General features: G+C 38.0%; 1 protein-coding gene across 4 annotated transcripts in view; it reads right to left on the minus strand.

Moving 5' to 3' along the window:
- The window catches only part of fmnl2a (formin-like 2a), a 44,203-nt gene that overhangs the window by 13,084 nt on the left and 17,270 nt on the right, over nucleotides 1-13,849 (minus strand). For all 4 annotated transcript variants that reach the window (XM_079464285.1, XM_079464283.1, XM_079464284.1 and 1 more), the window contains exons 3-13: nucleotides 13,323-13,403; nucleotides 10,669-10,745; nucleotides 8,297-8,380; nucleotides 7,274-7,426; nucleotides 3,080-3,188; nucleotides 2,898-2,974; nucleotides 2,340-2,433; nucleotides 1,996-2,070; nucleotides 1,720-1,830; nucleotides 1,282-1,431; nucleotides 771-872 (exon numbers count right to left, since the gene is read on the minus strand). In XM_079464285.1, the coding sequence (XP_079320411.1) occupies nucleotides 771-872; nucleotides 1,282-1,431; nucleotides 1,720-1,830; nucleotides 1,996-2,070; nucleotides 2,340-2,433; nucleotides 2,898-2,974; nucleotides 3,080-3,188; nucleotides 7,274-7,426; nucleotides 8,297-8,380; nucleotides 10,669-10,745; nucleotides 13,323-13,403 (1,113 nt within the window). The remainder of the gene's footprint in view (nucleotides 1-770; nucleotides 873-1,281; nucleotides 1,432-1,719; nucleotides 1,831-1,995; nucleotides 2,071-2,339; nucleotides 2,434-2,897; nucleotides 2,975-3,079; nucleotides 3,189-7,273; nucleotides 7,427-8,296; nucleotides 8,381-10,668; nucleotides 10,746-13,322; nucleotides 13,404-13,849) is intronic.

Below are 13,849 nucleotides of genomic sequence, written 5' to 3' on the forward strand. Positions count from 1 at the left end.
TTCAATTTATTTAGAATTAACATTAAGCAACAATCAAAGAAAAAACACAGCCAATATTTTATACGTAACTATTCATTGTACTGTATATAAGGGTTCCGACATTTAAAATGGTTGAAGGATAGAAACTTAAAAATGCAAATATCAGCATAATGAAAGGCAAACCATGACCTCGAAATGTGTGAACTACTCAGAAAGCAGATTTTACGTTCCATAAAACATATGCAATTCACAGTTTTTTTTGTTAAACATATAATCTTACTCTCAAATCGAACGATTAATCGCGATTAATCGCATTCAGAATAAAAGTTTGTGTTTACATAATATACAGCATAACCTGTGTACTGTGCACATCAATGTTGTATTTACATATAGTCAAAATTGAATGAAAATGATACTATAACATTACATATATAATTGTTTATTCGTTATTTTTCTTAAATATATGCATGTTTGCGTATGTGTTTATAAATACAAAATGAATATGCACATTACACACGGACATATATTATGTAAACCCAAACTTGTATTCTGGATGCGATTAATCGCGATGAATCGTTCGATTTGAGAGTAAGATTATATGTTTAACTAAAAAAAAACAAACCCAAACTTTTCTGGATGCAATTAATCATTTGACAGACCTACTAGTACCGTTTCCACCTAAAAGGACACAAAACATTCAAGAGAAGTGAACCTACCTTAAACACTGCACTGCAAAGTACCGGTCGAACCTTTATGCGAAAGAATGTGTAGACTGATGTAAGGAATCTTACCCGAATTGAATCCAGGTCTTTATTTTTCTGCATGAGCTGCTTCTCCAGCTCAACAATCTTTGCCATCGCTTCATTCTCTGAGTCTTGTAACTTCTCTGTCAGCTAGAAAGAAAGCCAGCCAGAAATAAGACTTAAGCCAATGAGATGTGGAAAATAAACAACAAGTCACCCTACAAATTTAAAAGCATAAACCACAACGTTTAACATCACAGTTCAGCTAAAAAGTTGAATGCAAAATCAGGAGTATTTCACATCAAGACTGCAGATGAAGAGTGAAAGGAACGAAGATGATAACTTTTGTTGAGGCAAAACATACAGGTAAACGTGCCATCTAACAAATATGTCTGAGGATGGATGTGGGTTTGTCATTCAGAGGTCAACTTCGAGTAAATAAATCACCATGTAGGTGACGTGAATGAAAACGGGCTAAGATGTGACAAACACAAACACTTGTCACATTGTTGACTGTTTCTTATTATTAATATGAAACATTATTCACTGCACTACTAACATGAGACAGATTCTCCTCTAGTTCCTCCACCCTCTCGAGCGCTGCGTTCTTGGTCTCTGCATCCTCTAAAAGAGCCCCGACATCAAACACGTTATCCAGGTACGCTTGAATCTGCACGTGCAGTTTATCACTCTCTGTGTGCTTCAGTTTCTACAGAAAGATAGACACTCATCAAAACAAAACTGAGACGGATCTGCAACATATACACCAAATTATTATCATAAAATGAAACTCATACCGTAAAACACACATTAGAGACGACTCACTTCACTTTCAAGGGGAATGTGCGGACTGTCCAGACACCTCACAATCTTGCTTTTATTCTTCGTGATTATGTTTTATTGTCTTCATGACTATTTTGTCCGTTAAAATTGTCTATATTCTACCAATTTGGGTATGTTGAGACAGAAACTCAGTGTTTAAAACACATTTACTCACGTCCAGATATTCATCCAGGCCCAGCGTTGTGAAGTCATACTGTAAGTGCACTCTAAAATTCATGTCTTCCACAGAATGAACCACAATGTTTATGAACTGCATACAGGCGACCTGTTGGACAAATAATAAATATACGTTCATTTGGAAGATGCTTTTATCCAGTGACGTATAGTGCATTCTGGGAACACAGTCCAGCTTGTGCAGGAAATATATTTTGAAAAAGGTAGTCAGACTTTGTGAAAGCATCGCCCGTATGAGTCCCAATTTAACACGTACCATGAAGTCAATGTTATTATCTTCATTCTTGAAATACTCCATTAGTCTCTCGAACCGCTGCTCTTCTGAACAAACCTGTAAAGAGTTTATACACTCAGATTATTCCATGAGATGTTTATTCCCCAAAAAACGTTGTTTACAGACTGCAATGACTGATGGGACACCCACGACGAGCCAAATACTGCTCGCAATATCTCAGTAACCTCCCTTTTATTAGACATTAGCGATTATTAATGAGAAAGTGAACAATAAATCATTTTTGTAGATTTAACACTAGATCTATAAAGACATAAGGGATGACTGAAGCTGTCATGTGTGTACTGTATGTGTGTGACAATACACACCTCTTGAAAATGATCAAAGGCAGACAGAATGATCTCATGACCTCCTCGAACCAAACACACGGCAGCCAGCAGCTCAAGAACCAGAGCTTTAGTCCTGCGGCGAGAATGAGCAGCGCTACACACGTTAAACTTTCATTTATACATACGCACCAATTCTACACATCCAATACGCTTTGCATTTTTGATGAATAAATATCTTGGTAACTCAATGATGCCCAGATGCTAGTGGGAGTGTGTCAAAAGTGCACATTTTCATTTAGCAGACGTCCGTGTCTCGGACGAACACAACGAGCATTATGAAATGTTCAATAATCCCCAAATTGCCAAATATTTTCGCCCAAATGATACTGATACAGTACAATAAAGTACAATGTACCCTCCCACACAAAGAACAGGAGAGATGAAGGGGTCTCTTCTGGTATTCCCTGTATTTATGACTGCGCTAAAGGAGTCACAGAATAAATTAAAGGAGGGAATTCTGGGAAAGCTTCATTACTCTCTCTCTCTTTCACACACGTAAACACACAGAGACACATTCACTTCATCTCAATCGGTTACCTGGGATTCTTATTGTTTAGACTTAGTGCAATTTCATTCACAGCATGTGGGTGAGACATCACCATGTTGAAGCCATACTGCGAAAAAGAAAGAGAGAGACAGGTCTCTTTAGTAAACTTTAGTTTCACCAATTGTTGTCATGCATGTGTGTGTGTGTGTGTGTGTGTGTACGCGTGTTGCACCTGGTAGTTCATGATGGCTCGTAGGCACATGATACAAACATGAACGTCGTCTTTCTTACACACTAATCTTGAATTCTTCAGCGTTCTCCTGCTGGGTAATGTATTGCACCTAGAGAAAAAAAGGACAAATCAAAATCCGTACATTAAGACTTCCAAACGCAACAAAAATAAAAGTATCAAGGAGCTGCAATGTCCATACTCTTGTGATCACGGATATCTATTTTCACTTAAGAAAGCGTTCAGGTTTGGAGGGTGAGTAATGACATAATCCGTGTCGTCTTCTTGAAAATGTCAGTGATTTGGATCTGATTCAAAACCAGTGGGCCTGATATTCAAAAGCAGAAAGGTTCAGGGAACAGGAGATCTAATACGGAAAAGAAAACCCCTTCTGGCAGGACCTTTGAACGATACTCGGCTCTGCCAGCGTATGTGTGCGTATATGTGATGGCGGGAGTTGTATTGTGTAAGAGCAGTAAAAGTGCTCTGTGCACACATATCACCTCCCAACAACACAACAACAGCATCATTGACATGCATGCCAGCTCTCAGGCCCGAGCCAAAGGCTTTTATGTGTGAGAACAGAGACCCACAGCGCAGAGAGAGAGAAAGAGAGAGACGCAACCAAAAAAACAAAGAGCGTACACACACAAACAGGTAAAAAATCATACACATTGATAAACAATTGGCTAAATAACAAACACATGTAAAATCATTCAGACAAACGGTGTTAATACACACACCAGACAGACGCGCACAAGCAAACAAACACAAAAGGCCGTTTTCAGCACCGTCACAAGATGAGTTACAGGCGTAGGGATGTTTTGGGCTCAATGCTGAGAACTCAGACACAAACACAACACAAAATGACTGATCACTAGTATTTGGTGACATGGTTTGCCTTTCAAACCGAGCTAAGAGCAAATGTATGTGCTTCTTAAAATCTAAACTAATTGAACACGACAAGAAGATGTTTTGAAGAATGTTGTTAACCGGCACCCATTCACTTGCATTGGTTTTGTGTCCGGTGAATGGGGTCCAGTGCGGTTCGGTTACCAACATTCTTCAAAATGTCGTCTTTTGTGTTCTGCGGAAGAAAGAAAGTCATAAAGGTTTGAAATGACAAAAGCGAGAGTAAACCCCCATATCTTCACTCGCTGATACAGACGTATGTACCCGCCAGATCCCTACGCTCCGCAAACCAACAATGTCTTGTGGTGCCCTCCCAAAAATCATTCTCGGTTCCACCTTTGTGGAATGATCTGCCCGCTGTGACAAGATCAGCAGATTTCGTGGCCATCTTTAAGAATCGTCTAAAAGCACATGTCTTCCGTCACCTGAACGATCGGTTCTGACTTCTATTTCTTTTCTGCTCTTTCTATCCATAAAAAAACGTCTCTTTGTATACTGTTGAAGACTGTATGAGATCAGTTCTACTACGCTTATGCTTTTTGTTGTCCTTAAGTTGTGCCAATTGCTTCCATTGCTTTGGATAAACGCGTCTGCTAAATGACTAAATGTAAATGATGACGGGATTTTCATTTCGGGGTCACTTTAACTACGGTTTAGGAACAAATTTGTACCCACAAGGAACACCTGCCGAATATGAGCGAAACCTCCTTTTGGGGACATCCTCAATTGTAAAAATGTAGAACATTTTCTGTTAGGGTTAGAGTGTGATTTAGGGTTATATAGTATTATATACAGTGTATAGTATATAACTAGCTGTGTATATATACCAAATAAGTCTCTAAGTCTGTCATCATTTACTCACCTTCGAGTTTTTTAAAATCTGTATAAATGTTTTGTTCTGATGAACACAGAGAGAGATATTTGGAAGAATGCTCATAACCAGACAGATTTTGCCCCCCGTTGACTCCCATAGTAGGAAAAAATACAACGTTAGTCAAAAGTGCCCCAGGACAGTTTGCTGTCCAACATTCTTCAAAATATCTTCTTTTGTGTTCAACTCAACAAAAAAATGATGAAAGTAATGTTTCCTACTATGGGAGTCAATTTCTGTTTAAATCTGTCGGGTTATGAGCATTCTTCCAAATATCTCTCTCTGTGTTCATCAGAACAAACACATTTATAAAGATTTTAAAAACCTCGTGAGGTGAGTAAATGATGACAGAATTTTCATTTTTGGGTGAACTATCCCTTTAAACAGTGGACCGCGTGTTTTAAGTCTGCGTCATAGAACCGGATGACTGAATGTGCTCGCGAACGTCAATATTCCTGAAGTGTAACTTCTTTTCACACACGCTTAAACAGGTTCGTTGTGACGGATGCAAGTTAATGCTTCAAGCTATGTGTTATTTCATAACACTGTCTTATTCATTTTCTCAATGTAGTAACCTCAGGGTTTTAGTGTTATAATAATGACAACTTTTATTTATCGATAAATAGTTAGGTGCAAGCAGATTTCCTATCATAAAAAATAGTTCCTTTCATAAAGAGTTTTTTAATAATAGCCAAGTCTTCTGTTCTACATCACAAGACACTTTTGTGTATGCGGTGTTGGTCCTGTAACCTTTGTGCTTTGGTTTTCATTTCGATAGCATTAAAAAAACTACAGAGCTCGGGATGTTAACAGTAAAAGTCGCAGACATACCCTTGTTTCTTTTGCTCACTTTGGGCATTGTGCAGGTGCCTGTGTCCTTCAGAACGGAAGTATGACAACTATTTCGAACCATTCAACTTGATGAAATAAAGCACAAGACTTGCGCCTAAAGGTTACTAAGGACCATACAGAAGCAAAAACATGGCAGAACCTCTGAACTATTTAGCACACAACAAACATGACAGATGGGGAATACATATAAAGGGGCTGTCAAGAACAACAACGGTGTGATCTAACAGATGAGAAGAACGTGCCTTGTACTGAAGATGGGAACACGCAACAGCAGACTGCAGACAGAGCAAAAAAGTAAAAAAAAAGATTGACAGGTAGCCAAATTCTGTCTTATGATGGTTGTCGTTTTTCCATTGTAAAATGGTTTAACGCGTAAAGACTTCAAGAGGTCAGATCCTACAATGATGTCTACTCAAATTACCGTGTTGTGAAACAAAACACAGCTTAACCTTAACAGACGTTTGCTTGTGACATACATGTAGGTTATTCATGGGTGAACAACAACATATACAGTAGTGGTCAGAAATGAAGTCAAACTTAGGAATACTGGTGTCTTTGCCTTTTTTTATTTCAAGATGCTGTGAAGATTTTGTATGCACTTAGTATTTACTGTATGTGTTTCGAGTGTTAATACAAAAAACACACAAATGAGGGGAATTCTCACATAAGACTGAATCCAACTCAAGCTCAGTGTAAATAGTTCCAGACCGATAAACACTAGACAAGGATTTCAGTATTAACACTCATGTGACGTTTACTTTCCTGTAGCTCAGTGCATGGCACTAGCAATGCCAATGTGGGTGGGTTCGATCCCACGGGGATTGCACATACTTAGAAACAAATGTATGCAATGGACTGTAAGTCGCTTTGGGTAAAAGCGTCTGCCAAATGCATCGATGTAAAATGTAAATGTTAATTCTCTGCTTTGACAGAACTATGGAAACAATAGCTGTGAGTCAGCAGTCAGACAGCTAGACAGACGCATGTCAACCGTGTTCCTATTTTGGTTCTGTGCACCATTTCCGAAGCCATTTAAAGACTCACAGACCTCGTGACTTTACAAAAGAGCCTTTCAGAAATCACATGACGTCTGTACTCATTCCTTGCAGTCGGACACACAGATCGAAATGCATTTTCAAGTCCACATTGAATTTCGTAACACTCGGCGTGCTAAATGCAATTGCAATCCCAAATGTTCAACCTGTGAATGTTTATGCGTTTTGGGAACATAACGTTTGAATAATTTTGCTACGGTTTGCTTGGCTGTCTTAAACATACAGTATATAATGAATCCTGGGATTGCATTTTCATCTTAATTTAGCAGCTTAAAGAGCGTTAAAATATGCATTCAAATGACATAGTAAAAGTAGCGTAGGAACAGACAAATGTAAATTATATTATTGAATTTTCTTTTTCTTTTTGCACCTAAAGTTGCACATATGTTATATTAAATGTATATTTAAGGACATACGTGCATCGCCATTTTGCAAATTGCATTTCGATTCAAAAACCGCTACCAATATGCTTCCACATAAAACAACATGTTGGCCAAATGATCGAACCTTAGCGTTGAATGTCTGCTAGTTCTGGAGTTGTTTCCTGTAACAGCCAATGTGTGGTTATTTCCTCCCTGAAGATCTTCAATCGATCGACTCCATGGTTTCGATTTATCCATGTTGTTATCTGTGCTGTTCTCAGAACTGTCACCGTCATATCTGTGAAACACACGGGACTGCAGGGTGAGCACATAGAGCATCGCATACTGTATGCATTTAATCCTTTTTAATCTACTCGACTACTGAATGTCTGTGTGGAAAGCACTCTTTTGATTCTTTGTGTGTATGGTTAATTTATATTTAAAGTGGAAAATACGAGCATTTATAAATATACCTGTTGGACAGAGAGTGTGTGTCTCTGAAGCACTGAAGCAGTATCGACATAAGAGTATGTCTAGTGAGTGTTTCAAAGCAAAAATGTGGCCTTAGCTTTAGACGACTTTGATAAGAAATACATGACTAGGTTATTCCTCTTCAAGAGTGTGGCTTTTAACAATAAAACAAATATTATACTTATTAAAAGAGGTCAATATTGGAATTCTTTATTGATGGATATTGGTTTAAAATACTATCATTTCACAGCGTTTCTTTATTAGTTTTTTCTCTTTATTAAAATTTTTTCTATGCAGTATATGTGGGAATGTATTATGTATTATGGACTATTCATTGTAAAGGCTGAATATTGTATTTTTGTTAATAATCATTTTATAACTGTTTGAAAAAGAAACAAGGGAAATGTGCACAATTCCAAGATTATTCATGTAAAATACATTTTGATCCTAAATATGTCTTCGGTTTATTGAATGGTTATGTAGTGTGTTGTGATGTCGAGAGAAAAACCCAGTCCTTCCCCAAACAACACACACTTCACAATCGACATGACTTCTTATCAGGTTGTAAAGTTATAAAGGTCATAAATGGGATCTTGTGACTTGATTTGACTCCGTGAGCTGCGCGCGCGCACACAAGGTTGAGCGTTGTCTGGTGAAAGGACTCATTGTGCTCATGTATTGTACAATCATGACTTACGTGACCGCATACTGAGCAAACGACAGATACTCCACCAACACGTCCAAACCCTTGTTCTCTTCGTTCAGAAACTCACGCACCCACCTAAACACAGACAGCAGATGGGAGAAACAAATATAGATATAAATCTATGTGACCCGGGTCAACGAAACCAGTCTAATGGGTCAATTGAGCTTTTTATATCATCTGAAAGCTGAATAATAAAGCTTTCTACTGATGTATGGGTTGTTAGTAAATGCCGATAAATTAAATCTTATGAAAAGTGCTTGAAAATTGCCTTTGAAGTAAATCGGAGGCCGTCCACTCTTCTTATATATTCAGGGTAGGAAAGTTACAAAATATCTTCATGGAACATGATCTTTACATCATACAATGTATTTTGGGCTTTTACCTAAAATGTTAATGTGCGACTTAAGACTGGTTTTGTGATCCAGGATCATATATGGTATCAGATGAAAATACCCCGGGTTGATACGCAGTTTCGGGGTCTTTCAAACTTTACGATGCCAATGGTCACCAAATAAGACAAACCTTTTTTGAGGCACCCCTTTTGGAAAATACTTGTCAATCGATCATTTTTACGTGTAAAGTTACATTTACATCACTTTTGTTTACATTTTTTCCTTGAAATGAAAGTTGGCTAAATCAGTGCAAACTCTCCTTATGTCTGTGGTCTTCCACAGTTTTAACATTAGATAAGATTTAAAGATCACATAGTCCGACCCAGGCCTAAAGCGTCCAAATAAAGCCACTTTAATAGGTAGAAGGTTCATTATATATATATATATATATATATATATATATATATATATATATATATATATATATAAAAGTAGAACCCGACTCTAACACTATACCTGCAGTACATCAGATATACTCTTAAAGTGTGTCCCAGCATTCACGAACTACATTTCCACACCGAGACATGAAATATGTATCATTGAATCGCGGAAATCTCAGTAGCGGCAGCACAGTTGTGAGAGAAGGTTTCATGTATCTGGATTTCTCCCCGGAAGGAACAACGGCGAGTGATACTTCAAAGACACAGCCGAGACATCCGCTGCAAACGCACCGAAAAAAAACTGCAAGGATCGCAAAGATGATCAAAAGCTGGTTTTCACCGTTTCTAAGCAACGAAAACTAGGCCACCACCTGAAAACTTCAACCCTGTCATTAGATTTCAGAAGCGTAAATGATTTGTTTCACCTTTTCTGTTTATTTTTAAAGGGATATTTCACCCAAAATCATTCGTTGCGTTATAAATCTGTATAAATGTATTTATTCTGATGAACACAGAGAAAGAAATTTGGAAGAAGGCTTATAACCAAACAGTTCTTGGACCCCATTGACTACCATTAAAATTACATTAGATTTTTTTGTAGATATTTTGAAGAATGTAGTTCTTTAACTCATAGTAAGAACTGTTTGATTACAAGCATTTGTCCAAATATCGTCACTGTGTTCGACCAAAAATAGTTTTAACACACATATACTTTAAGTACATACTGTGTTTGGTATGTTTAACTATTTTACGAGGTGACATTTGTGCGTTTTTGTACGTTTTGTACGGCTTCATTATTGCTTTTTTCAACAATCATATGTTTTTGTACAATTCTCATCATGCATATTCACACAAATTAGCCATCTCATACGTAAGTGACAAAAATCATGTGAATCTGCTGGTTTATCATAAAAATAAATAGACGCCATTGAATGTTACTGCAAGACAGCGGGGTCTTGAATCTCCCTGAATGTTTTTATTTTGTATCCCTAAGTTGCAACTGTAAAAAATTGATCTGGAGTGAATATTTTAAGAAGACTTTTTCCATTTTCTGTAGACTTTCGACCCAATTGGAAGTGGAAGATAACATCACAATAGCGATAATAATGCTTGGTTAGGATCTGTTTTGTTGAATCGTGTCCGTCCACCCCCTGTGGACAGGATAATACAGCTTTATCTCCTTCGGATTAGCTGGATCATTTGTGTAATCTAGTTTAGTACCATGTGTTATCTGAAAACTCCTTCATAATCACAGGACTGTGTGTTATGTGCTCTGGACTGGCCTTGAAACAATGCATATCATTCTTTTAGGACATGGCAAGGCAAGAGCTGTGTGTCAATCTTCCTATTTTTCTGTCGTGGCCCTGACACAAAAGTACAAAAAAGCCATGTGTCGACAATGTATATTAATATTTTAAATGCACACGCATACATGCTAAATTAATAGTTAGCGTTATATAATTAGCATTAGGCTAGTATCCTGTTATTAAACGTTTAATGTCTAATGAAAATCGAGTGTTTGTACGGTCCACAGAAGAGAAATCCCATATTCAGATTCAGCGATATTTAATGTACACACAGATGAACTCACCCGATATGATTGGTCCGTAATGAGATTTCCAGCTCCCGCAGGACCTGTGTTGACTCCTGCACCCGCCTCCTGAACTTCTGCGCAAGAGAAATTGAGTAGAAGTTCACCTGAGGTTCAGGCTTCTTTGACATACACATCACGTGCTGTATAGGATCTCAGACAATAAAAATAATCTCATCCTGCCCCACATGGAAGGGACTAGTCTTTGTACAATCTATTGCACATACATTGTCATGACAACCGGGCACATTATAGACTTTTTTCTCATCACCATCATGCAAAAATACATGATGATAATTGTACAATATTTAGGAAACCATAGTAGTAGAGTCCGGAGGGGATGATAATTATTACTGCATTGCAGTAATAAAATCTAATGAGAATTAAATTTTTCACAAAATAATAATTTAATCATATTCATTACAAATGGACAAAATGAACGCTTATTGACGCGGAACGTGTATCCCCTATAGTGGGCCCACAGTTCTGCCTCTACTCCAAACTTTCTCTTCTTCGTGCCATTGCCATGGTTACACTGGCTTTGTGGCTGACCCGATCACGTGTCAGGTGAAGTGCATCTGAACAAAGCCATCCAATGAGACGCGTTGCTTTCGCAAGTCAGATCTTAACTGAGCTACTACAGTTCTGCAGGACTAACATGACTGAACAACACATTGATAATCAATCACGTATTCACTGATGTCAGATGCCGAAACGATTGCATCAGTGGATGTTAGAGACCTGCCAACATACTATGCATGGAAAAATAAACGTAATAAGTTTACATTTTGACTTCGGGTCTGTATAGTATAAAATCAAACAATAAACGTAACATCCCAATATTTGCTAATTACACACACGTCAACACTATAGTGAATGGTGATCTAAAGTTAGATAGAGGTTATCACATGTAAATAAAAAAAGATTATACTGTTTTAGAAATATTACTGTTATGTCACTTATAAATGAATATGAAATTGTTTTTTCTGCAGAATTTGAGGTCTGAAAAAATACAGAGCATATTTTCTGTTATTTCGACCTGTTTCTTCAGATTTCATTTACCAAAAAAATGCAAATAGAAACATTATAACAATATTTCTATTTGAAATTTTGTAAAAAAAAATTGTCAGTAGTTTACCGAATGAAACAATATAATTTGACCTAAACATTTCCCAATAAATAGTAAATTCAGAAAAACTGAAATGATGCTTTGAGCCGGTCTCTTAATTATTTCCGTATATATATACAGTATATATCATATGGGAACTTTAAGCATACTATTGTAAACACCATATGATGTGTTTCGAATCTTGCCTACTATTTAAAACCGGATTCAGAGACAGACCAAAAAGAAAAATGCAAAAATAAACAACAAAAGAGTGAGTTAAGAGAGGAAAAGGGGAGTGTGTGCTGTGTTGTTCCCACTGTGGGTGTGTTTGGCACATGTGGAGTTGATGCAGTGTGTGTGTGTGTGTGTGTGAAGCTCATGCTCCCACCTCTGCTTTAAGCATTCCCAGCTGTGGAGAGAGAGAGGGGGTAAGAGAAAGGGAAAGAAAGCAGATCTCCAGAGGTCATCCTGGAATAGAATCAATGGCAGAGACATTCTTCGGGACCCTCTGGAATGACCCTCATCCTGCTGCGATTTCATTGGCTCAGAGCAGAGTCTGGAATGCACCGTATGTAAAGCTCTCCGCCACACAAACTAACTATTGTTCACGTCTGCAGAAAAGAGCCGTGGCAAGAATGTACAGCCATAACTGTGTGTGTGTGTCTCCCTCACACCAGGTTCGTTCTCTACTTTTTCTGGGTCTTTCTATCCATCTGTCCATCACTTTTTTGTCCCCTCGTGTTTTTCTTTCTCCTCTAGTCTTTCACCCCCCACCCCGCGGCCTTCATTTCTCTCTTTCTTTCTCTCTGAGCTGCAGGACATGATGTCAACCGCTGGCGTGTGTAACGCCCATGAGAGGAGCTCGAGAACATCGACAATACCATGCTCACCGAGAAAGACTCACACTAAACTAGACTAACCTCTTATCTTTAACTTTCATTATGTCTATCATCAATCCTAAGCATAAAATAATATGTGAAAGATAATAATATAATTTTGGGTGAGACAAAATATATACAGTATATGCGTATGATACTTATTTTCCATGCGCTTTATTATTTTTTCAGTGTCTTGTACCTGCATATTTACTCTCTCCACTGGCTACTGGTTGAAGCCCGTATCAGATTCAAGTCACGGATGCTAGCCTACAGGACTATCACTGGATCTGCACCGGCTTACTTTCACACCCTCCTACACCCCATCAAGAACCCTGCGTTCAGCAAACAAGCGGCGTCTTGTATTGCCTTCATATAAGGGATTAAATTGCTTTCCCGTTCATTCTCCTTCACAACTCCTTCCTGGTGGAACATTCTTCCTAACTCGGTCCGGTCAACCACATCTTTCACAACCTTTTGCAACAAACTCAAAACTTGGTTGTTCTGCTTCAAATTGGGAACATCATAACTCAAACTGTTTGATCGATTTCCTCAAATGTTTTCCCAACTTGTTTGGGTTCACAATGTAAGGGAGGGTCTCTAACTAAGCAGATCAAGTAATCAAGAGCTGAGGTCAGACCTGCAGGGAGAGGAATCAAATCTGAACTCACCTTGCGTGTCACGGCTGGGTCAAGATAACTCTGCAACTTGTGTATGTACGTGTGAGGAGGATTCTTCACCTGGAATCGTTCCTGGAAGATAGAGAGAGACATTTATTGTTTCACAGCATATTTTAAGTCACCGTGGCCTTGGGTTTGTGAGTGTGTGATTGGGAGGGGACGTCTTCACACACGACTACACAAACACAGAAACTAAACAGAGTATCACAATTACATTTCTACAAATTCCACATTGGTAACAGCGTTGGTTTCTGTGACCAGACAGCACCCTTTGCAACCAGGCCAAAACATTTGAAGTCTACTGCTCCACACCAACTACCGGATTACTACCAAAAGATGGATTCTGACAATTATTAGACAGTTTTAAATAAAACTATTCCAATATTACTGCAAGATATTTCTATAATAAATTTAAACATTTATTTCAATGATACTCTTTTGGACATTCATTGTTGTCAACAGATTACTCACTAACAGTAACCTCACTATATTTACTATACTGATTAAGTTTTTAGTTG

This window comes from Barbatula barbatula (assembly GCF_947034865.1).
Source record: "Barbatula barbatula genome assembly, chromosome: 9".
Taxonomy (NCBI): domain Eukaryota; kingdom Metazoa; phylum Chordata; class Actinopteri; order Cypriniformes; family Nemacheilidae; genus Barbatula; species Barbatula barbatula.